This window comes from Clinocottus analis, unplaced genomic scaffold (genome assembly GCF_023055335.1).
Source record: "Clinocottus analis isolate CAN_PGR_092001 unplaced genomic scaffold, fCliAna1.0.p SCAF_3, whole genome shotgun sequence".
NCBI classification, from domain to species: domain Eukaryota; kingdom Metazoa; phylum Chordata; class Actinopteri; order Perciformes; family Cottidae; genus Clinocottus; species Clinocottus analis.
This window is the reverse complement of record NW_027176042.1, coordinates 844,200-870,038: the sequence shown is the minus strand read 5'-3', so window position 1 is coordinate 870,038 and position 25,839 is coordinate 844,200. Positions and strand designations below refer to the sequence as shown.

Genomic DNA, 25,839 nt, shown 5'->3' with positions numbered 1-25,839 from the left:
AATGAACGTTGTCCCACTTTCTTTTAATGATGTAATCCTGCCGTTGAGGTGGATTAGAAGCAACATAGACTGTATACGCGTCAGTCGGTGAACACAATGGTTAAGGGTTCCCTCTCTTTAGGGAAGTGTGTGCTGGGTGGCATGAGGTCTGCAGTAGGCGGGGTGGAGGGGGCAAATCAGTCACGAGGGACTCCCCTGAAGACCCATCTACCCCCTTCCTCACTTACCTGAGAGAGCGAGAGATGACTCGTCGGTTTCGTCACACTCAAAGCTGGAAGCCGAGCGTCTACGGCGGCCTCGCACCTGGAGAGAAATAAGCTCAAGGCGTTAACGGGAAGACGCTCGAAAAAAAAAAACAAAAAAAAAACACCCCAGTGTTGGCAAATGTCCGTTGACTCAATGCCGCCGCACCGCTTCGGCTACGCAAATGTGTGTATTCCAGGAGTAAGTCATGCCGGGAAGTACGGTACGTCGGTCACGAGTTGAGTCTGTGGCGCTCCGGGTCGAAGTGACGAATCCGAAAGCCGACCTTTCGTCGCGACACAGACGTGCACGAGAAGAAAGGTCAAAGGTCAAATGTGAAGAAGATATTAAAACAATGAAGGCGAACAACTCGACACGTTTGCTCTCAAAATCAAGTGTTTAAAGAATTTTAAACTGGTTTCACTACTAAAAAAGAACATGACTGCTTTAGAGATAAAATTTTAACCAGAAAACTTTACCAAATGCTTGACTCTTTAAGACTATTTAACGACAAAATTCATCGTCGTCTGTGTTATTTGTGTTTCCATCTGTTTAACGTATGCAGAAATGGAGATAAGAAAGCAGGTTTTGTGTTTGTGTGTTTTTTAATCCAAAACTGAAGCAGACAAAAGTAGGGCAGGGGGAGCTCAACAGACTCAATGACAGACAATCCTGTGCTTCCACTACAAAAACAAAAAAAAAGGTGTGGAGGACCAAAAAGAAAAACTGGAGGAACATTGTCACAAACATTCAATGAACATTTTTTTTTTTACAGTGAGAGATTGGTAGGTGCTACGTGACAGGTAATGTGGATGTGATTGAACAAAGTGAAGTGGACAAAACATTTAACACAATCATTTCCCATGATCCCGTGTGAGCTGGAAGCGTCCTATTGCGACGGCGACGACAGCTTGCTGGTGGTGTTGTGGTTGTTGTCGAGTTTCTCTTTGAAGCTCTCGAGCGATTTCTACTTCTATCGATCCTCCGGGAAAGTGAGGAAGAGGAGATAATGTTGAAGAACACTGGCATGGCACCAAAGTCCCACTGAGCCTCCTGACAGTTGAGCTGGTGCAACTAAATTATTATTTTTTTTACAGAGAGACCATCAGAGCTCGCACAAGTCCGTCTACATAAACACACATTGTTGCACGACATCTCTCCAACACATTTGCAAACAAAAAAAAAATCAACTCGGGGTTGGGGGGGGGAAGGGTCCTAGCAGTACTTCACGCTGACAAACACATCTGCATAGCATTAACCTGAAATATAAAATCAGGCAATGTTACAAAATGGGAAGCATAACATTGGTAGAAAGCCTGAACCACATGGTAGGTAAGGGGTTAAAAGTAATGTGCTGCTTTAGCAACAGTAAGGCCTACGCTAATATGTTCATAAAATCCATGAAAAAATACAGTATCGGTTCCTCTCCTGTGAGCTACATGCGGGGGGGAGGAAGGCCGAGCCAGTTTTCTGCTCTTGAACGTGGCGGCGTTCCTTCTCTGCCCCGATAAACTATGTACCTGAAAAAACCAAGCGTAGCTTTTCATAAAGTAGGAGAGAGGGGCCGCGCGAGAGAGAGAGAGAGAGAACGGCACCCTGCGAGTGCATAGGCCTCTGATCGACATTCAATAAACCCCTGACACACACTCTTTACTGGCGAAATCCAAACAGCCAGGAACCTCACAGTCCTTTACATTCCACTTGTCAGTTCAAAATACATCTGCTTGCTTTTGCATGTTACGTAAAAGAAAACTTCCCTTGCTTTTTTAATTTTTTTTGGGGATTTAGCCATTTTTGATTCAACATTCACGAGTTTGGGGCGAGAGCTAGAAAAGGGGGGTGAAGATAGAACTACTGCTAACGCTAAGGCTGTATGTCCTACTCCAACGTTCAAGCCCCTCTGAGTACACAACCTGATATTCGGGGGAGGAGAGAGAAAGAGAGAGAGAGAGCGAGAGATCTCACCGATTCAAACTCCTCCCCTTGCTCTATAATTCATAATCTCTTCACTGGTGTAAAAACACAGATGCACACCCTCTCTGCGCCAGAGCAGAGTGGGTGGCGTTTTGTTAAAATGATAAAGAGTAATAAAAACAAAAAAACACTCCTACAAAACATTAGAATTTGTAATGAAAAATAAAACGCTGAGAAAAACCCATGCAACGCGACTCACGTGTCGACAGATTATTGCTTCCTTTTTTTTCTTTTTTTTACAACCTGTGTCTGAATGTGCATGCGTGAGCGCGACTCTCAGTGCGCGGCGGACTGCGGGTCCGGCATGGGGTGGCTGGCTTTCTTCCTCCGTTTCGTTAGCAGTGGATTGGTCGAGTCCTCGATGGTCTTGATCTTGATTTGCTCGTAGTCGACCCTCATCGTCGCCAAGGCACTGGTCATTTCCTCCTGAAACACGACCAAAAGAAGCTGGTGAGGCAACTTGCTTTGTCCAGCCGGAGTCTAGCGACATCTCGGATATACACTACCGTTAGTCACTTAGAAATGTCCTTATTTTTAAAGAAAAGCACTGTTTTTTTTAAATGAAGATAACATGAAATGAATCATAAATACATTCTATACATTGTTAATGTGGTAAATGACTATTCTAGGTGGAAACGTCTGGTTTTTAATGAAATATCTACATATAGGTGTATAGAGGCTCATTTCCAGCATCACTCCAGAGTTCTGATGGTACATTGTGTTTGATAATCGCCTTACAAGACTAATGGATGGGTAGAAAACCCTTGAAAACCCTTAAACCCTTGAAAATTCTTTGACAAACTTTTAAAAAATCCTTAAAACCCCTTAAAAACACATTTTAAAAAAACTTAAAAACGCCTAAACCTCTTGCACTGTGATGTCACACAGCTGAAAACAGCTCTGCTGGAGAGAGAAGCTATAAAACTGGTCATCCTTTGAGCTAGTTGAGTATCTGGAGCATCACATTTGTGGGTTCAATATACTCTCGAAATAACCAGAAAAAGAGAACTTTCATGTGAAACTCTCCGGTCTGTTCTTGTTCTTAGAAATGAAGAATATTCAATGAGAGAACATGAGAAGGAACTTAAAATTAGTCTGTGTGACCCCAAACTTTTAAAAATTAAAGAACTTGAGCAAATGGACATCCAAACCTTGACATCCTCCCATGCGTCCTTCTCCTCCTTTAGTACCCGGCTGGTGTGCAGTGGGGTCTGGGGAACCTCCATTGATTGCTTTAGAGAGACACACACAGAAACAAATACACATCTTACTTCACTGGAGAGAAATCAGCCAGAGGAATGGAGTCGGAAATGAATGTAAGAAAGTGAGCTATGTGACAGAGCATGTGCTTACATTGATCCACGGATGATTCATGAACTCCGTGATGGTCATCCTTTGCGTTGGCTCAGTCTTCAGGAGGGTCCTGATCAGTTGTTTTGCTGCAAAAGATTATTATTTACATCATTAATAAAGAAAGGAATCAAGGAAAAGTGTTGCACAGGGTCAAGTAAGTAACAATGATGTATTTTAAAACCCCCAAAATAATAAACAAGACAATAAGAGCGCTCAGATCAAGCGACCACCAACAGTAATAAGTCAATGTTTGATATAAAAAAGGACGATTTGATGACGCAAAACGTGTCCGACAAATTGTAAATACACGGGACTCTCATCCCTTGATTTACACTGTTAAGAATAATTAAATAAATAACGTATCACAATGAATTAAAAGTCTTTAAATTGGTCGCGCAATGAGATTGAACCAATGATCTCTGACATTAAAAAGATCCAATCTAGATGTTTGAGGTCAAACAGTGCATACAATTACAATACAAAGGCGGTGCGTGATGGAGCCAAACAAGACCTTTAGTTGTATTAGGATTGACTGGATTATCGTACATCTCTAGGTATTATGCATATGTCATACTCAAGCAAGCGGGTTCATAGTATCCCATTTTCATATTACAGTTATGTGACTTTGAAAAGCAACTATTGGGCGATACAAAAGCCCGAACTGCAGCACTTAACGTTCTGCTGGCAGCATTCAGATCCTTTTATAATCGTGTCATCTAAAAGTGAATTGAGAAATCTCGCTGTGAAAAAGACACGAGCGCACGGCCGGTAAAAACGGTGCGAGTTCACGAGTAGTGAGTAACTTTTTTGTCAGTTTGCTCTTTTAACAGTGTTTCCCATTAATAACCAAGACTCAGTTTCATAATGAATGCTCTGCAAACACATTTGAGTTGTAGTTTCAGGACGACCACTCTCCCCACGTATTATGCAAATAATACATTTACGCTAAGCCTTTATCATTGGATTATAATTATGTAATGTGGAAGCTAGTAAACTTTGTACAAGATCATCTTCTGTGGGAACATGCACGCAAAAGGTCTGAAGTCTGAAGTCGACACCCAATAATCTCAAAAGACCTTGTGGGAAACAAACCTGACATTGGGTTTAGTCTGTCAAATTCTCACGTTTGCTTCTCTTTTCTTTCTACACGTTTTGTATTAGTCAGGAAATCAGACTTCACTTTCAATTGCAGTGAATGTGACTGATTGGAAAGGAGGTGAAACACTTGCATCAGTTTCTATTCCGCGATCAGAAACTTAAGACCAAAAGGGCAGCGCGTTTGTCACTTTTAGGTTCGATGATTTTTCTTTCCGATTTTCTTTTTTCATCAAGACGAATAAACATAACCTTAAAGGAGAGATACATTTCTTCAAAAACAAAATAATCCAATCGCATAATTTGGTTTTCAATCAGTTTTAAGAAGAAGGAAGTTTCAAAAGTTAAAGTATTTAAACGCAATACCTGTATACATAAACAAAGTGGAAGTATGCATGTTGCCTGACCTTCTTCTGATACGTCGGACCACTCAGGGTTTGGAAACTCATATTGGCCCATCCGGATCCTCTTCTTCATGCCAGGAGAAATGGCTAGACCATGGTTAGAATAAAAAGGAGGGTATCCACACAACCTGGTGATGGTTTGAAAAGGCACATATTAGTTATATAGCACCAAGAAAACAATCCTATGTGATGAAGGCGTTCAGAGATATTGCACACACACACACACACAAAAAGGACTTACAGGATATACATAATGACACCCAATGACCACATGTCACATGACTTGTCATATTTCTCTGGGCCAAGAACTTCTGGAGCTGCAGACAGACAAGGAAGGGCGGGTTAATGTCATATCCATCATGTATAACAGTTTATTAATAAGTGATTTAAGTGCACGCAGAAGCAGGTCCTTACCAACATAGTAGGGTGTGTAGCACGGAGTAGCTAAAGAGTTGTGTGAAGTGGTTTCCTTGGCGAAGCCAAAATCTGTGAGTTTGAGCAGAGCATTGGGCCTCTTCGAGGAATACAGTAAATTCTCTGGCTGCAGGCCGGATTCAGGAAAAAACACAAGAAACAAAGAGTAATTTTAGTTACTGCAGCTATGGAAGTCATCCTTTAAACTCCTCCTCAGGTTGCATTCATGTCTCAATTGAGAGCAAAGGCAGTGCGACAACGCAAAGTCGTGATACAAACCTTGACGTCTCGGTGTGCAATGTTGATTGCGTGCAGGAATTGTATGGCTTCGCCTATATTTTTCATGATGTCAGATGCCTCTATAGAAAAGAGAAAGACTCGATTAAAAGTGACTTGGATTGTTGCATTGACGAGCAGGCGCACTGCTCTGGTCATACATCTCAACACTGTGACAGTAGCAGCAAAGGTAGAAGACACCAATAGGGGTTGCATGATGTCAACCATACTTATGAACGTCCCATTTAGCAGGTGTTAGTATGTGCAATGTGTATATTAGTGGATGCAGTCGAATGGCTAACCTCTCTCTGTGAAGGCCTGATCTCCTCTGTCCTGGATTCGACTAAAAAGCTCACCACCATCCATGCTGCAAAAGATTAAACAAAGTGTGAAGTTGAAATCAGGTTTTGAGGGCTGTATGACGACTTGTTGTATAAACATGAAATCCAACAGTTGAATGATGACAGATGACTTAATTTCCTCACTGTGGGACCAGATATGATTATCATCTGCATTTGACCATTCTTAGTAGTTAAGAAGCTTTGTGCTGCTGTGAAGCTCTGCGGCTTCAGGGTCTTGCTCAAGGACACTTCAACATGAAACTATGGGGAGAACAGAGACGAACCGGCAAGCTTGTGGTTTGAGGACGACCACTCTCCCCATGAACATGACAACTTCACTTTCGTGGAAATGTTTGTTACGTCGTTACTCAACGATTCTTGGCGTTTTGCGCAAAGTTTCTGTGAGATCTCAGAGAGGTCTTTTCTGCCGTTTTGTCTCTCAAAACAGAAAACAGATCTCAGCTCAACATGGAGCATGAGTTGAGAGAATATATGTGTAGAGGAAAGCAGCTCACTGCAGCCACTAATACAACCTGATGCTCACACATCTGCACTCATTCTGTTTTGCACAAGTTGAACGTTATTGGTATTATCTTGAAAATATATTCAGTGAAAAACAGACTATTTGCAGCCACAATAGGCAATTGATTTGTAAAATATTAGTTATTTGTTGGACAGATAGAACTTTATTTGCAATGTTCTAACAGTGATTGCACATGTAATTAGTTTTTGTCTGATGGAGCGATCTGGTTGACTTGAAAGGGATTGCATTTCTCTTCGTTCTATTATTAGAAAAAGCACGGTCGAAGGAGTCACAAAAGGACCATGTTGTTACACTTTTGTTGGGGCGGTGGGGCCTGAACATTGTTCTTTAACTAGAGTGCAGCGTGACAGGAAAGGTTTGAGAACAACAGCTGTCCAGAAACTCGGTCAGCAAGCCGTCATGGAGGTGTGTTGCATGAGCAGGAAATGACACACTGCAAAAAAACTGACCTCAGCAGCATTATTTCTCAGTCGTGAACTAAAATTAGCAGAGAAATGCTCTGGCTAAAAGTAGAGAATACAATACAATGCTTGTATGATTCAATAATGAGTCAATATTACAAACTAGGCCAAAATAACTTCATATCATGACGCAAGATATATCCTAATTGTGTGATTAAAGTATGAAACGTAACCCAATTTGACTTCCCACACTGACTGGTTTGCTTGTAGAGGTGGTTTAATAAAGGAAACTAATAGGGTCAAATAATTACAATACATGTTGTGAATTTGTGAAAAACAATTACATTATAAAATAGGTAACTTTTAATTATAAAATAGCTATAACTTTGTGATTCTGTTTAGGCCAGCAGAGAAGGCTGAGCAGGCCCTGACGGCCCACCACTGGTGGTCATTGATGATGTCACAGCTGATAGAAGTAGCAGGATGAGTTTTAAGGTGTTTAGGGCTTTATAGTACACTCACGCAGCCAAATGATGCAAAACTGATTGGGCAGCGCTTCTCAGTCCAGATGGATAATGACACAAAACATACTGTGAAATCACCCCAAGAGTTTCTGAAGTTAAAGAAATGGAATATTATTCAATGGCCAAGTCGGTCACCTGATCTCAACACACGTGAGCATGCTTTTCATTTACTTAAGATACAACTGAAGGCAGACAAGCAGCTGAGGGAGGCAGTAAAGGCCTGGCAAAGCATCTCAAGGGAGGAAACTCAGCGTGTGATGACATCCATGTGTGCAAGACTTCAGGCAATTATTGACTGCAAAAGGATTTTTCTCCAAGTACTACAAATTATCATTATATTCACTATTATGCCAGTTTGCCTAATTTCTTCTGAACCTCTTAAAAAAAAACTGGTGACTGGGTAAAAAAGCTGTAAGTCCAAGACAGTCAATGGTGGTTTTGTTGTATCCACTGAAATCTCTAAAAAAATATTTAAAAAAAAAAAAAGGTAAAAACTAGGAAAATTGTGTCATAGTTCAAATACTTATGGACGTGAAAATAAATGCTACTGGGCCTATCAAAGCTTTTATTCTCCCTTTTTATTGATTGTATATAGAGGATTCTTTCCTGTTTTATATTTGAAATGTAGACCTACAATGTATTTTATTCAAGGTAAGGAAAGCTACCACTGTTTGTACTTTATGTCTCTGACAAGTCCAATGCGTCTGCATGTCAAATGTGTCCCATTTTGAAAATTAACAATACATATTTTGGAAATCCATGCAGGAACCTCTTCAAATATTAATTGAATACCCCTGCCCTAGTAATTGGTTATCAATCTCCTCTATAGTACTGCGCAGGGAGTCATGGTCTTAAATGTGCTTTTGAAATTCTAGTTAATTTCCTAACTATACAAGTTGCATTTTTGTAATGCTTAAAAAAGCCCACTATTTTAAAAAACATCCTAAACGGCCATAAAATATGACAACAGCATGGCTCTGATATAATACTAGAATCATTACTCAGTATTACCATCATATACATCATGTACGCAGGTACAGACCATTGATTAGATAAAATGTCACTTGTGCTGTCAAATTGCTTATGGTTGACAACATCAATTCAATATGCATGAAGGTAGAGTATGAGAAATCTAACTTGCATACACTTAATGATAAGTTTTATTTAATATTTTGCAGAGTATGACTGAGTTTCAGGTCTGATCATCAATGTCAATTTCTGCATGACACGTCCAGGCACACGCATGCAAAAAGAGGGAGAGGAACTTGAGGTCTCTTAGCCACCCTGCGTTTCTGAAAATGTCTTGTGATGAAGTGTGAATTCTCAGTAGAACATGTACTTATTGTATATATACACTAAATGCTAGGAGCTCACATCTTACACCATCGCAGCAGAAACCGTGTTACACCCTTACAGTTTCAGTCTACATTTTTCACTTCGCATTGGACTGTGAAGACGCCACGCCAGTGAGATGCACTCGCAGATATCAAACACTTTAGAGAAAAAGTAAATACACATCAGCACTTTTCGTTTTCCAAAAACAGTCCAACTTCTCAATACTTTTACTTTCTATGCACGTCTGTGGCTCTCAGACCCGAGCCCATTTGAAGACATGGATCCTTAAAAACAGGTCACAAATATATAATTTCTATTGGAAAAAAAGGCTAAATAATTTAATTAAACAGCTGGGCATAGTAGTTTTTAGCAAATTTACTTCTAACAAGAGTAAATGCGTTTGTTGGGGATAACTTGGTGTGCTATAGAGTATTTGAGTCGCCATAGATGGCGTTTGATTGACAGTTAAATAAAATGCTCATATTCATCACAATAAAAGGAGCTTTACTGAATGTCCTAAATGATCAAGAAGATTTTACATGATGACCCTTTACACAACCTGGGAGAATGCTTGAACAGCAGTATGTAGGTCATCACACTGACTCAATTCCTGCAGACTGAATCGCGAGATCTTCCAAGCTTCTCGTGTGTGATATTCGAGGAAATATTTTAGTTTCATCAAAAGAACTACTTTTCTTTCTTGCCATTTCATGCCAATAACTTCGTCAGAAAAATTAGTCATCACCTGCAGCTTTTTTTCTATTTTTTTTTTGCATGTGAGCTTGTCGGTAGACTCGACCACTACATCCGCACTGGAGAGTAACCACAGACTTAATGATTGCACGTGTGACAAGTTGATGGGTGTTTGGTGGTTTTAAAGTGTCACAAGATGGAAATACGATAAGGCGAAGAGCAGGTACCGCACTCATTTAGAAGAAATGGGCCATTTGCTACTAAGATCACACAGATTTACAATAATTAACCTGGCTAAAATGAGCCGAGAACAATTGACAAGGTGAGCCATTAGTCTTTCTGGAACATGCCGTCCCAAGTCTGGGAAATGCAGACTGCAATTTTACATGGAAATTCATATTTTTGTAGGGCTGCAACTCATGATTATTTTAATAATTGATTAATTGGTAGATTATTTTTTTGATTAATCGGATAAAAAAATAATTATTTTAAAGCATTAATTTGCAACTTTTTAATACAAAAACAGAACTGATAGTGCAAATTTACAGTGCACAAAATCTCAACTATAAAGAATTTATAAAAAAATAAAAATCTGAAACCGTAACAGGATTTGTTTGAACGTCAGAACTTGTTTTCCACACACACACGCAGACACACACACGCACACACGCACACACACACACACACACACACACAGAGAACAAGAGATGCTATTCCAGAAGTAAACACTCAATGCATCAACGGATAACTTACAGACTGCACTTTACCTAAACAAAGGTTGTTTATTAGATATCGAACTACAAATCCCAGCAACACTTCCTCTGCATGAAGCCTCATTATATCGGACTGTTGAACGCAGGTCTGAGTTCTGCACCTCAGAGGAGATGTTTACGCGTTGCTTCTGTTGAAGCCTCCGCGGTATTTTAAAACAAAGACGTTATCTAACCCAACAGCTTAAACACGGAGAATGAACGACTAGCTAGCGAGCTAACGACAACGGTTAGCCTAGCTGCTACGTTATTTTACACGCAAAGCGACTATGCAGTGACATACGAGTTACAATGGGCGTATTACCTAATAATACAAATTTAATTTAAAATGTTTTGTTCAATTTGAATGGACAACCAAGTACTTTACACATGCAAATCACCAAAACACAGCTCAGAGAAAGAAAAGCTAAACCCTCATGCCTCTGATATATTAAATAAATGTAACTTTATTGAGTATATGAGTTAAATTTTGTCAAAAGACCTCGCAGAGATAAGGACTTTGTATGCATGCAGTCAGTTCGTACTGATACCTCGACGTTTGGTATCTTTTGATACGCAGTGCTGATCCAATACCAGTTTGATCAATAAGCTGGATGCCTCACTGTGTGGATCATTCATTAATATGCAAGGCAACATCAGGCTTGAATTAAAGAGTGCTTGCGTAACTTTGTTACAAATGAATACATAAAAATGTACTGTATTAATTAAAATAAGGGTATCCAATACCAGATATTGTCAACAACGTTCAGCTATTTTACACAGTATTGGTTCATTTTTGTGACCAACCCACATTTATCTGCTGGAAATTCACTCAAAAGACAGGGAATAATGATCATTTTATTCATTTCTGCACAAGCATAGGTAGTTTAGTGTGCACTCACCACTCCATGACAATAAGCAGGCATTTCCTCGCTTGATAAAGGTTCTCATAGACATCAATGATGCGCACAATGTTGGCACAGGGAGAAGCCCTCCAGTGCAGCTCCACTTCCCTTCGGGCTTTGGCACAATCCTGCAGCATCTGGACAGAAGGTCAGAGACAATGAGGGTGAGGCTGGTACACATCAAATAGAAACAGGTCAATTATGAAATACACAACAAGTTACCACGACTGTTCAAATGCCCATTTGCTTCAACATAACAATGACCGGGTGGAATAACTGGACCTCAGATTATAATCACCGGTCTTGTGGGATTAATTACTGTGTGTGCAGACTGACATGAAGCCAATAGATTCCACCATTATTTCACATCGATAGTGAAGAAAAGACAGAAGTACAGTGCTTCCATCTGCTGGAAGAATGTTGAACAAAGTAGTAGTTTTTTTTTTTTAAATCCAGTCTTGTGTGAATGCAGCACCCTCTTTGTGTGTCACTATGTCAACACACCATTCAACAAAAGCACCTGCCATTTAAACCACTTTATGTCATAATGCATTTATTAATTGCTCCTATATTATATATATCCACAAAATGTACTACTGTTCAACACCTTACACGAGGAAGTCCAGCTAGAAGTTTAGTTACAGAGACTTTAGGATTGCACTGCTTGTACTTTTGTGTGGTTATTTATCTTTTTTTTTTCACCCTGGACAGTGTTATTATGTTCATCACGTTGGTGGACTGCTAGCAAATAAAAGGCTGGATTGGTATGAGATGATTAATTCACAGTTTTGTTTTTTATATATATATATATATATATATATATATATATATATATATATATATATATATATATATATATATATATATATATATATATATGTAATTTATTTATTCTAAGTAGGAGGTATGATAATTGAACGTACATTTTATTTAAAGGTTCTTAAAAGTAGTTATTTCTTGTCCTTTATGGAGTTTGTTTTTTTTTTGCTGAGTTTTGTTGGAATGCTATTTTTCCCTTTTATTTCATGAGACAAAACAAAATGAGCCAACATACAACGCTCATAACTGAAGAAATAATATGCACAAAACCAGCTGTGTGAGTGTTACATAATTTGAAAAATCTCAAGATTATCTGTGGTCAGAGTCAATCAGTCACTCCAAGCGATGACACAGCCATGGAAACGTTTTCAAAAATGTACGTAACGAAACTAGGATACACAATAATGGGCATGTTAATGAGCAAATGCATTGAGTATTACAAAATATGAGTTATTAAAAGTGAGAAGCCCTAAAGTAAAGTACTTCCTCTGCTCTGGGTCATACATTATGACCTTACCAGTTATAAATAACACAGAAATCTGCATCCTTTACTGCAAGACAAAATGTTCAGTCAAATATCGGCCTGAATTTCTAAACGACTATTATGCGTCCGGCAGGCACTCATGTTAGATTCTTACAATACAGCCACTCAAAGTACAAGTTGTGAAGTAGAAGCAATTTAATGTTAAACTAGAGAAGAGCGCCGCAGAGATCTGCCAGGTGTTTGATTAACTGAATACAACCCAGAATTGACTAATCATTAATGGGCTGGAAGTCATCATAAAACACTTTGTTAAACGCAGAAACAAGTGTTGAAGTATCCAGTCAATTCTCCAAGAAAATGTCATACAATAGAGATCAAGGGCCAAGTCAAAAACTATTGTTTCCTCTGAAAGCTGTCCGCTACGATGTGTTTTTAAAGGACTGAGAAGTTCATTCAGTGAGATGCAGGGTGCCAAAGTGTTCGACCCAACGACTGAGAAGCTCTTTTGTCCCGGCAGCCGTTTGGTTTTTTGACGAATACCTTTAGTTGTAGTTTGTAGATTTAAATTCATCATCTTTCTACGTCGGTTATGTGTCTTGTTGTCTTGTTTCATACGGCATTTTCTGGCGTTTGTTCTTGTAATGTGTGTTTTTTTGTCTGTTGTGCACTGTGAACCTCGTCTGTTGTTGTCGTTGGTGACAAATAAGTTTCCCCTCTGGGGATTAAAACCGTTTACTATCCATCAATCCAAAAAACTAGTTGAACTCACCAAGCTGTCTGCGTTCGTGTATGAACTCAGTGTTTGTACCGGTAGTTCTATTAGCTGAGAAAGTTTTAGTCACCACCACCCGAAAATATTCTGCTTTTTTTTGTGTGCCATGGACAGACACAGAGGTGCACACTCTCAAACAGACACACACAAGTCAAATTGCATAATCCTGCAGGCTGAGATAGTACGTGCTAGCGTTTGTTTATATCATTAAACAATATAATCCCACAAGTAAAACCCTCAAATATCCTTGTCAGCCAATGTAAAGAATTCAGCCTTGGAGCTGTGACAGTGAACCAGCGTCTGTGCATCTTGTGCTGGATTACATTCCAACGCTGCCCACAGTCACAACACAACAGTGGGCTTCGTTCCAGCAGGCGATGAGCGCTCGGGGAGCCAGAGAATCCAGCCTGCGGTCTGGCTTTGGCACACTGTTTACAAGCACATACGAAACCAAGTTACTCAGATAAACCAGGTTACACAGGAAATCAGACAATACATCGTGATAACCTGGTCACATTTCTCTGCTTGTATCTTACTTTTTGGAGCATTGATTCCCCCAATGTAAATATTATTGATAAGACACTGGTGAGCTGATGGCTGAAAAGTCCCAACAGTCAGCTGATGAACAGCAGTCTTTTTATTGAACTATTAAAGCGTATTGTCCTTTTGAGAACAGCCATGTTGGTTTGTGACAATTAACTTGTAGTTAGTTTGCAACACAGACTGTATTGCACCCGTCTCATGTGACTTTAGGGCCTGTAAGAGAAGTCAATGAATAATTGCAACATATAAAGTGTCATTTCTGATTTGAAGTGACTAAAAAAATACACAATAAACTGACTGTTACCGTGAGGAGTTGGTGTGGTTTAGTTTGCATTGCTCTACCTTATCTCAACAGTTCAACCACCTTTTGGGACAGAACAAACAAGGGTGGCTCTCACTTTCTGCGTCACAGCAGGGTGCAAAACGCCCAAAAGAACACACGACCCTTTGGACACAAAACATCAGGCAAAGGACAGAATTGTTGCACTGTGATCTTTCTCTCTTTCCTACTTCCACCCTCTATAATGCACTGAGATAACTTCAAATGCCAAAAAATATCATATTTAAATGATGTTGACAATAAAACTGCACCACAAAATCACGCAGTATTGTCAGTGTGAATCAGTTCATAGACAGACTATAGAGTTTTACTAGCCAGACTTACACGACAGATAAATAGACATTATTTCTAAAATAGTCATATTATGGTAGAAATAGCTTGATGACGTCTCTTGCCAGTTAACTGTCGACGTGACCACGAAACCAATGTTGAAATAAAATGAATCTTGTTAAATGTGCAAAAAAATCTAAAGCACTGCATGTCATGTATATTGTGTTTTTCTTGTTTGATATGCAACTTGTTGTTGTTGATTGTCGTGACTGAGATTGAAAATGTCTAACAGATAATTGCACCGTTCAAGCAACAAACGTTTAACTCATTATTGCTTTTATATATAACATACATTTACATTGACAAACACAAGCAAATGCATAAATAGAGTGGTTTAACTAAAAACATAGGCTTAGTTATATGATAAAACATTAAATTAATAACAATAGACAATCATTTGCATACTATTTTGTCCACATTTTGGCATTCAGCTACTGTGATCCTTGTCACTGCAAATTCCATAGTTGACATGAGGAAGCGTTAGATAGACATGTGATTTCTCTTTGACACACGTGTGTTGGTTGCATTTCCTTTTCACGCGCCAGCAGGCTGCTTTAGCAGGATATCTCTCATTCCAGTTGGACTTGCTGTGTTGGATATTTTGAGATAAAGGTGATCAAATGACATTATAGATTTTTTTTCCCATCTCTTTAAGAGAAGTTGTGTGAGTTTGAGCTCACACTGACAGTATGGCGATATTTTGAGTAGACCCTCTACAATGCAACAGGTGTTTGATACGAGTCCCCTGACAATAACAGCACCTGAGGAGAGAGGGAGGGCGAGAGGGGGTACACTTATTTCAAAGTATTGTTATCTCAACTACATCATATAGATATTAGCTGCCCGACTGCATCTGGAAACCAAACAAAGTTAACAGCAACACATCGGGTCCGTGTGGGGGCAGTCAGCCCTCTTTAACATCTCAATGTATAAGAGTTCGTCAGTAGTACTTTTCAAATGTCTTATTGCACATTAATCATGAAATTAAGGCCACAAATCAACACACGATATGCATTGTCTGTTTTTAATTGGTTTCTAGTGACAACATTATAGCTTCCACACGACTAGCCTTAAGGTCTTTACACCGACTGCAACGCTGTCGACATCACTAACTATTAAATAATACAACATGATGTACAAATGTGTCAGTTTTGGACGATGTGAAGGGGAATTTTGAGATTCTACGTAACATTGTTACCCTGGTGTCCAACTATCATTGGCCTGATGCCCAACTGTCAAGAGGAACTAGAAAACACATCCTGGAAAACAAGAATCATGCGCCGAAACTAACATTAAAACGTCTAATTCTAGCAGACTTCCCTCCACAAAAAGACTTGACACCGTCTTCTTAACACGTGCACAATCGTATAAGCACACAAGAACCCCCGTTAGCCCTGTCACCTCTCTGCTGGTGTTTGTGTGACTGCATTGCCCCCCCCCCCCCCTCCATCTGCTGTTGGTCCTTTGAGGGTAAACAGTGAAGGTTATGGTGAAAGAGGGAGATAAGAGGGGGGCAGATGGGCACACAATACACTTCCTCAAGCCAAAACAAAAGCTCCCGAGCCCAGTGCAGGACAGTGGGAGGTGGGATGGGGGGGTACGCTGAAGGATCAGCCGGCCTCCCTCCACCCAGCCTGAATCAAGGAAAGGTCCAGGCTTGATATGGTGAAACCTGAGGAAAATGTATCAGACTGAGGGTGACGGGGCTGGGAAATTATATGAGTATTGAGAGGTGATAGGTTAAGCTTGGCTCAATCAGAAAAGCCTCTTATATCTGACAAAAAGGGTTAAACAACAATATAGCAGAAGGTGTGGCGTGTGGCGTGTGCGTCTGCGTGTGTTCAGTGAAGCAACAAACATGTTTGTGTTTCAATCGGACATAATCTGGTTAAAGACATCTGCTTTGCCTCAAAGGACCATCAGCTAGTGAGTGTACACACACACACACACACACACACACACACACACACCACTACTCATGTATTAAGTGTGTATGTAATGCATGTAAACAATTGCACTGTTTTATTGGGATACAAAAGGAAACTATTTCATGTTCGCGTCACACTGAAGGTGAAGACAGGAGTGGACAAAATAAAAAAAGTTGTTTCTAGTTAGCCACAGTTAATGTTTGTACAGTCCAGCTGTCAACCATGCCACTCACATTCATTTTAAACGCCTTCAACAGACAGAATATGCATTGATTTGCTTGCAACTTCTCCATTTCTAAAAGACATCACAAGCCCGATGATTAAAGCTCTACCGGTTCTGCAAGTAATGGTGATTTTACCTCTCAAATCAGATAGCTCGCGAGCTTGCAGGTGAGTATTTTTAGCCAGCAGGTGTCCTTGTACATAACACGCATTCATAAAAAAATTGAGCGGCTGACAAGGGTGAGGAAGTGAGAGAGTATGACGTGCAGTTTGACACAGTTCATGTTGTGAATCCCCTTCTGCGGTGCCTGATGCAACAGATGGTGTGTGTGTCTTCACTGCATACAAATAGACTGGTGTGTGTTATCGCTTGATTTTAAATGGCGGGAATTATTTCCGTCACCTGGTGATGTGTCCTTTTGATTAAGTTGTGTGGCAGTGTGTGCGCAAATACACAGTGTGTTTTCAGACAGACTTCATGAGAACAAGTTGCCAGACACTCAGTTACTGACATCTGCCAAGACATAGTTGACCAATTACCCCCCCACCACAACTTTAATAGATCATTTTTATATGACTGTTTTTATACTAATAAAACCAAATAAATACATGTTAATTATTGCGCTTTAGAGTTAAATAATGAACAGATTGAATGGACAGGTTGTTACCTTTTTAGAGTCTTCCTCTTTCTACCTGTCTTTATGCTAAGCTAGCCAGCTAAATATTAACCATGCCAATATTAGAGTGATATCCATCTTCTCTCATCTAACCAGGGAATTCAATTACTACTTGCCACCTGTCAAATACAGGGTAAATATTGGATTTAGCACACAAGCAAAAATTGCAGGTCACCTGCAAACAATGTCGACGTTTACTTTCACAAAAAATTAGAGTTCATGTTTTATTTCAGAAGTGGAGTTTTGTGGCTAATAGAAGTAAACTTACTTCCCCATTATTTGTATTTTACATTATGTAATAAACAGCCCAATGAATAAATTAGGGGATCAACATCACAAATCTGTGACAATTTATAAATTAATGTAATGGAAAATTGTTTGGACTTCTATGCACCAGAAACAAAAGTTGACTTCAAAAAGGAGAACTTGATGTGTTTTGGCTGATATTCATAGCAACAGAGTTCACGTGTAGCAAACGCTGAATGAATGAACTCTGGAAGAGAGAAAAACTTTCACTTCCCTTTACCGTTAATGCCATTCAGCGCTATTCAACCACGTTGCTTCCTTAAATGACTTTGCATCACAGATACAAATTCCGGTTTCATCCATCACAACTGCAATACATCATGCCTCCAAACACCCTTCCTCAGGAAGGAAAAAGAAAGCTCAAAGCGTGGGCTTTGGTGGATATTGCACCCGATCAAGGTCGCCATCATGTGAAACCAGTAAATCAAATGTCGAAAGAAGCTTACAACGGCAAGATAAATGTTTACCAAAGGTACTTTTGCTTCAGCTAATCCGATTGTTTGTGACAAACGTCGAGGAGAAATAAGATCTTATGGCATTGACAGATCCGCCATAAGTTTACCAGAACAATGCCAAACAATACAGACTTCAACCTCACCGGCTGCAATTCAGACCCCTTCACCGATAACTGAGTTATAGCCACTATGGACTAACCTTAAGCACTCCACTAGACAAGGGGAACAAAAGCAAACGCACAGTTTCCACAACAGGATATGAATAGTCTTGATAAAAGTGGAATCTGTCTTAGAGAAGCCTCTCTCACAAGGGGATAGTGAGAAAGAAAGGGTGGAGAGAGGAATAGCTGTAAGAGGGCCACCAGAGAACCTCTTCCTTCCTCTCTCCCTCCCTCCTTTTCCTTCCTCTCTCGCACCGTCTCATGATCAAAGCATGGGCCTGGCTGGTCCATTCTGCGTTAACCTTTAATCAGACATGCTCGACAGTGTCAGAAGAATTTAAGTTGCGTGGATGTTGGGTTTCACAGGAAAGACTCATTTGATTTAGCAAACCATTTAGACAAAGTATTAAGTCTAGTCCTGGAGAAGTCCAAAAGAAAATGTCAGAAATCCAAACACATTAAGAAAAAGCTTCCGTTTGAACTGACAAATGTTTTCAGTTCCCTTTTTTTTTATTAACGAACACTCAGCAGGTGTGTTTACTTCACCAGTGACTTCCACATCTTTCCAGATTTTAGGAAGAGCAACTTAAACGAGTCACAGAATGTGGCCAAAACATTTAGTCATTCTGTTGATTACATCACCTTAACGACACATTTCAGTGTGTTGCTTTCCAGATGAGGTATCACTTGGCTTAGAGACAAGTATTTGTTTTTCAATACTTCACGTCAGCCATCACTGCAGCTTGTGATTTTATTGCAAGCGGACATCCGTGCAACCTCTTAGTCTAAAACTGAAGTCAATACAAGTCAATCTAAGAGTTTCTAACGCTAACAGTAGAACTGTTCATACATTTCAGACATGTGAAGTATAGACAACTGTGTGAGTCTACAGGAAAATAAACTTGAATCCCAGCAGTCAACATATTTAGAAATAGAAAAATAGTCCTTACGGTTGTTTTTCCCTTTATCCAATCCATATCATAGCTAAAAATCGACCAATCAGGAGTTTCCTTGACTTGAATGCGTTGTCTATGTTCATATAGTGTTTAATTTAACCCAAGAAACCCGCCAACATTACTGTCTTTGCGAGGATGTTATTACATTAATTGTGTATGACTGAAGTTGAGATGTTTGTCCACATAGTAGCCATCACACAGAACGACAATGTTAAATAACTGCTGACTTATGGTAAAAAAATAATTAAAAAGTGCCTTGTAGTAGCAAATAATTTATCACTTATGCACTTTAAATGGAATATGAAATGTTTTGCGCGTTGCATGTTGACTAAGTTGTGTTCCTAAATGTTGTGCTGGTGCCTCTTAAATGTGTATTGGCCATCATTCGTGTTCCTAGTGGACAAGTTGTTCTACAACCCTGTCTGCTTTAAGAGGGTGAAAGAGATTATTTTATGTAATACATAAGAAATTAACCTGCTCTGAGCCCAACAATGTACATAGTTTAATTGCCCAGTGTATTCTCCAACTTTCTCAAATTGATCGCCTCCACGTTTATTGCGTTGCACAAAAAAAAAAAAAAAAGAAATGCAGTGCTGTCTTGCCAAAACGTTGACCGTACATAATGCTCAACTTTAGCTAAAAAGACAATGAAATGTTATCCAGTAACAGTGCAGATTCACGGAGAATGCCTTGTAATGTGAACTGCATCATTTTAAGAATGAGTGCCCAAGATACAAATGCTGGTCCAAAGTTGGAGGAAGAAATTGTGTTTAGGCATCTGGTAACCTACAAACTACTAAATATAAAACTCAAAACAGATTGTATTACCCCGATACTCAAACTGCAAGTTCACAGAAATGCACCCCATTGCATCTTTTTAACACAGTGCTATTTTCGGTCAGAATGTGGACTTAACCTGATTGCTCTTAATAACTTGGTTTGTTGTGTGCATAGAAATGTCGTCACTGTAAGACGATACCGGCAGATGCCTCACAGCCTTAAGAGAGTGTGTGTGAGTTTGAGTGTGTGTGTGTCAGGATAAAGACCAGTCAATGCAGAAGGGCAAACTGTTTTTTCTCTAACAAAACAAGCAAAATCAAAAGGTTCAAATTCTCTGCAACAGGAGTAAAATATATATATTTATAGGACTGTAGACTCTCCATTTCTCTTCCAAAATCTCTCCCCAACAAACAGAGTTATAAAGTATTCAACTGCGTGTGCAAAACTTGGTTCAGGAGACAGGTAAAAGTTGTGCAAGGTGATGTCACCTTGGGCCAGTCTGGCTGAGTCCTGGTCTTGGCGTCTCCTGCAAAGCTAATGAATTCAATAGAGGAGATCGGGCTCGGCTGACGTCAGTAAAGGGACCTACAAGGACATTAGTTCATTCAGCTGAGGCATCACTCGTTTTGGTTACAGTCTGCCTTAAAACAGCGCGAGAATATATTAGTGAATCTAGTATAATACGTATTAGAGAGGGAGCTCACATATGAAAGACGTCCAGAAGCTCAAACACAGAAGTTTTTTACCACCAACGTTTGTGTGTTGTTAACCAAATAGTGCACACATTTTGCTTAAAATGTCTAGTAATTCTCATGTAGATCTAACACATCGTGACAAATCCCTGCTGCTTCCCTCCAAAGATGGGTTGTGTGTTTTATATCGCATTTTTTTCTCTTTCGCCGACTCCACTTTAGCTAAGCGTACATTTTTTAATAAATCTTAGACAACAGTGAGATTGTCAAGACTATATATTTATTATTTATTTTTTGTTGCACAAATACTGAGCACATAATTGTGTACACAGCTTTGCCCTACAGTAGTTTGTGACACAATGGTTTGTATCAAGAATGACATTTTTTATTTTTGTACCACGAAGCAACTACTTTTGTGATACCAATTTAAGCTTTATTTTGAAATCACAGCTCTGTTTTTGTACCACTTTTTTCAGATGTTCGGTATACAGTCGTTAACCCATTGGTGATTCTATCAGTTGAGAATAATGCCACTGAAACACTGCGTTTCAATTTAATTCAAGGATTTTGAAAACTCTCATTTTAGTTTACTGTGATAATTTGGCCTGGATATTACTCCCATAAAATCATTACATCACCCACTCTTGTTTTAATATCTCTCTCTATCCTAGAATGATCGCCGTCGTCAGGTAGTGTGAAACCCACGCTCTTGAAACTTAGCTGCGTATCATATCAAGGGTCTAAACGAACAGCCGTCGATCGAAATGTTTTGGCTTCACTTTTGGGAAGCAGCCATGCCGCTTACACTCGTACCCTACAGCTGCTTCAAAAACAGCCTAAGATCAATGCATTTAACTTAAAAAATGTGACCTGAGACCTGGCTTGAACTGAACAGGAGGAGAAATCTTGGATCTGTGGCAACCTGCAAAGGATTTCAAGAGATGTGTCTGGATGTTTTGCCTGAGGAACACCCTCAGGGTCACACTGTTGCGCAATTCAATTTTCAGGCGCTTGGAAACAATTCAGTGAGCCATACCGAACTGGTTGGTGGGCAATGACAAAAGCCTTCTTCAGGTGCGATACCCACGTCTATCTGAAACTATAACATGTCACAATTGATAAAAAATCTTCACCAACGGTCACTTTCTACAGACGTAAGCATTAATACTGTTTCTTACTATGTCAATACAATTTGCAGAACAGCCGCAGCCTTGTGAAAAGACCCTCAACGGATTGTATAATGTGACTAAAAAAACAAACAACACACCACAACACGACATCGAACAGTTTTGGGCAAGATTGTGCATGTGTGTCATGTTTAATATGCACACACACTCAAGTGAAAAACGCTGTGACCCAATTATGTAGACTGAATTTCAGTGTGAATCACCACACAGGATGTTCCCAGATTGCGACAAAATTGCGATAAACATTTTGTGCAATACCCATTTGGAAAAATGGTTCACTACGATCCTTCTAATAATAAGAATAAGAAATAATGAATTGGCCTGCAGTGATAAATGGCTTCAGTGGGTCCTGTTTCAGTCACCCATGTGTGTCGCTGTTATGACATTTGGCCTTTATTCAATTCATTTTGCCTTTACAATCTGTACACATACGACATCTTCTGTCCCGGGACCCTCACATCGGTTCAGGAAAAACTCGCTACAAAAACCCCTTTAAGAGGGAGAAGAGGGGAACGATCAATAATCATTGACCGACACAGAAAGTGATGTCTGGAGGTAGTTCCTGACACTGCAGAGTCACTTTACAGACGCACTAAGTTGTTTAAGTTGTTTCTAATTTACAGGACACAGGAGCGTGCCCAAGTTTCAATCCGGAGAACAATCAGAGGGAGGAAACTACCCACAAATATATGCTTATCACAGTCTTATCTCATCAAACTCAATAACAATTGCACTGGTTGAGAAATGGTGTGCATCATATAGCCGGTCCAGCATTGAGCTCTGGACATAAATGTTCACAACACTCAACACATGTTATGGGGAAGCAAACCACAGTGGAGCTGGAAGGGTACCTGTTATACATTAATACAGGTTTCATATGAAATACTCCAGTATCTTTGTCTCAATATGAAAAAATAGAAACCTTTGTATCCTATATGAGGTATTTCCATGACAGACTACCTGATAATAACATTAACAATCAAACAATCAAACATCTGATTGATTTTTTTTAGTATTCATGGCCAGTGAAAATACAAATTAAACAGAGCAATACCATCACACGACCTTAAATCATCACAAAGAAACTTTTTCTGCTAATTATTTTCTCACCCAATCTGTTTAACAACCAGCATATGATGCATCAAACAATGTCAATCACATTTTCCAGGAAATGTCTGTGGTGTCATGTTGTGTGCGACAAAACACGATGCAAAGGGTAAACGGTAATGTCATTGAATTGAAAAACTAGTAAATATTCACATTAAAAGAGGCTACATTTACCTTTTTTTGACATTTTATTCATCAAAATTGTTGCTGATTAATCTTCTGTCAATCCACTTGACAAATAATGTACTAATCTTTGCAGGTATTTGTTGTAGTTGTATTTGTGCGAACCTCAAAGCCTTTGTAGCCAGAGTGGGAATAGTTTGGTAGAAGTACTCGGTGTAAAACTGTGAGGTTTCTTTCATGGTCTCCAGATCTCCTGGCTGTGTCTCAGGTACACACAGACTTCACATTCTTGCTTTCAGCCCAGTGTCTTTCCCCAAAGTGGAGCCTACCTTCAGTGCGTACTTGTCTCCAGTCTTCTTCTGGAAGATCTCGAGCACCTTGCCATTGATGCCCAGCCCCAGCACCTGGCTGGTTACCTTGTAGTCATCCGTGATGGCGTTTTTCTTGATCTGCAAGGAGGGTCTCGCGTGGAAAGGCAGGAACTGGCCCGTGGGGTTTTGCTGCCCCGACGGGTTGGGGAAGAGCGGCTGGTTCTGGGAGTTGGATAGCATGCTTCTGGTTTGGTGTTGAGAGACGAAAAGCCGACTACCTCTCAACAACACTCGTGTCTTGTTTCCTTCTTCCTGGGTTAGCTGGCCTCTCGACTAAATGCTGTACCGTTCGCCTGCCAGGCCCGAGAAATAACGGGCAAAAGTTCGGACGTTACAGGTCGATTAAAAAGCCACTTGGTTAGCCGATTAAATGCTTCGACAGCTAGCGGTTAGCATGCTAGCTATCCTATTCTTGACCTGTGATTCTTGGCTAACAACTCAGCTATCGGTTAGCTTATCCATCGCCGGTGGTTTCCGCCGTCCACCGGTTCCTCAAACAGCACTTCGGGAACTTTTCTAAAACGTCCCATAAATCGTCTACAAGGCCGAGGGTTTAAAAAAAAAATAACGTTAAAGCTCGCGAGTGAAGTTAAAAAGCCGACAATAACACTGAGACGAAAGACAAGACAACAGCGAGGGGGGAAACTCCGACACCACGCCAAACACACTTCACTTTCAGACGGACAGACACCCAGCCGGAGCAGGTTTTACTGCTGACGTCATGGCGGGTTTTTTTTTTCTTCTTCTGCGCTTAAAGGAGAAGTGCGACAGAGGAAGCGACTGCTCTTTTATAACACACGAACAAGAAGGACGGAGATGTAGAGATCAAGCAAAGGCGACACAAGACTGGGTTGTTTTAAAGTATGACCGTATTACTGTAATGCAGCCAAACGTAACCTTCACATTTTCATTATTATTTTATTTTTTTCTTGGTGGTTAAATTCAATCGTATGTCCCACACAGGTCACAGAGGTCAGCTGATTGCACCAAAGAGAGACACTAAAGAGACCCGCATGTTTTGATAGTAAAAGAGTGACGGACAAAAATAGACCCATAATCTCTGACCACCAGAGTCCTAAAGGTTATCTCAAGGTTAAAGAGTTTTCCACGCTGCTTTTCTTAATTAAAACTGCATTCACTCATGTAAGCCTATATGTATATTAGATGTTTTACTCTTTTTTTATTTTGTTTTTTGGGCTTTATTGCTGACAACCCAAAAGGTAAGACTCTCCAAAGTCAAACCACGATGAAATCAATGCTATTGTTAATCTGCTGTGCACTTTTTCCACAAACAGTGTGTACCGCTCCCACCCACCAACTATTGTTTTACTCTTCAACATGAAGGTCTATGTTATTGTGGAAAGGACAGTTTTAAAGCTTCAAATCAATTTCCACAAATCAAATCAAATCCCTGAATCATTTGTATATATATATATATATATATATATATATATATATATATATATATATATATATATATATATATATATATATATGATTCAGGGATGTTATTTTATATATATAAAATACAAAAATCTTTTAAATACTTCTTTTAGAATGTAAACTTTCTGACACCTGCACCTGCACTATCTGCACTTTCTGGACGACTGTTTACTGTTTTTCTGTTTTCTTTAATGTATTCTTTTTGTCTATATTATATTTATCTTGCTTATTGTATATAAGTACGAAGAGCAAAGTGAAACCACCGTCAAATTCCATGTATGTGCAAATGTACATGTTCATTAGAGCTGATTCTGATTTTGATTCCCAAGATTGTTGGCACCACCCATATCATCAGGAAAACAACACTGCCATGAATTAAGTAGCTTCTGCTGTGACCTTCAGTGTTTAAGTTGCTTCTTTAACACATGCGTTGCCTCAGATAGAAAGCTTAAAAGGCCTTAACATTGTTCCTCTAACAAAGCAATCTTTTAGCCATTCCGCCTGTTTAAGCATAACTCGATATTCTAATCATCATTTAAATTAAATGTCTGTTGGCAAATATTTAAAAAAAACAAGGTATTTAGAGAAAAATAAATGATTTGCTAAGTGACTTTATGGTAATGTCTTTGATGCTTGCGAAATAGTACCCACCATCAGATATGAAAGAAAAAGCAGTTCACTTTGTCACAGGCCAAACACATTCAGCTTATTTCATCTGTTGGGTCACATCTAAGTGCCTTAATTCAAAGTTAAGTTGTGTATAGCATTTGATTATCCATCATAAAAAGGAACCATTGACAGTGAATAAATACTCTGACTCCAAGAACATCAAAGTAAATGATGTTTTATCATTTTTAATTTAACTTTAAAGTAGTCTTTGTAAGAGGGCTAT

At 39.5% G+C, this 25,839-nt stretch overlaps 1 protein-coding gene across 1 annotated transcript; it reads right to left on the bottom strand.

Moving 5' to 3' along the window:
* Positions 1–835: 835 nt before the first annotated feature.
* On the bottom strand, positions 836–24,209 carry mapkapk2a (MAPK activated protein kinase 2a). The gene is made up of 10 exons (XM_068594825.1): positions 23,463–24,209; positions 11,249–11,388; positions 6,062–6,126; positions 5,763–5,842; positions 5,484–5,610; positions 5,311–5,386; positions 5,073–5,197; positions 3,571–3,656; positions 3,369–3,449; positions 836–2,643 (listed from the first exon to the last, which is right to left on the bottom strand). Exons 1-10 carry the CDS (start codon positions 23,682–23,684, stop codon positions 2,494–2,496), a joined length of 1,152 nt encoding a protein of 383 aa, XP_068450926.1. The 5' UTR covers positions 23,685–24,209; the 3' UTR covers positions 836–2,493.
* Positions 24,210–25,839: the final 1,630 nt, after the last annotated feature.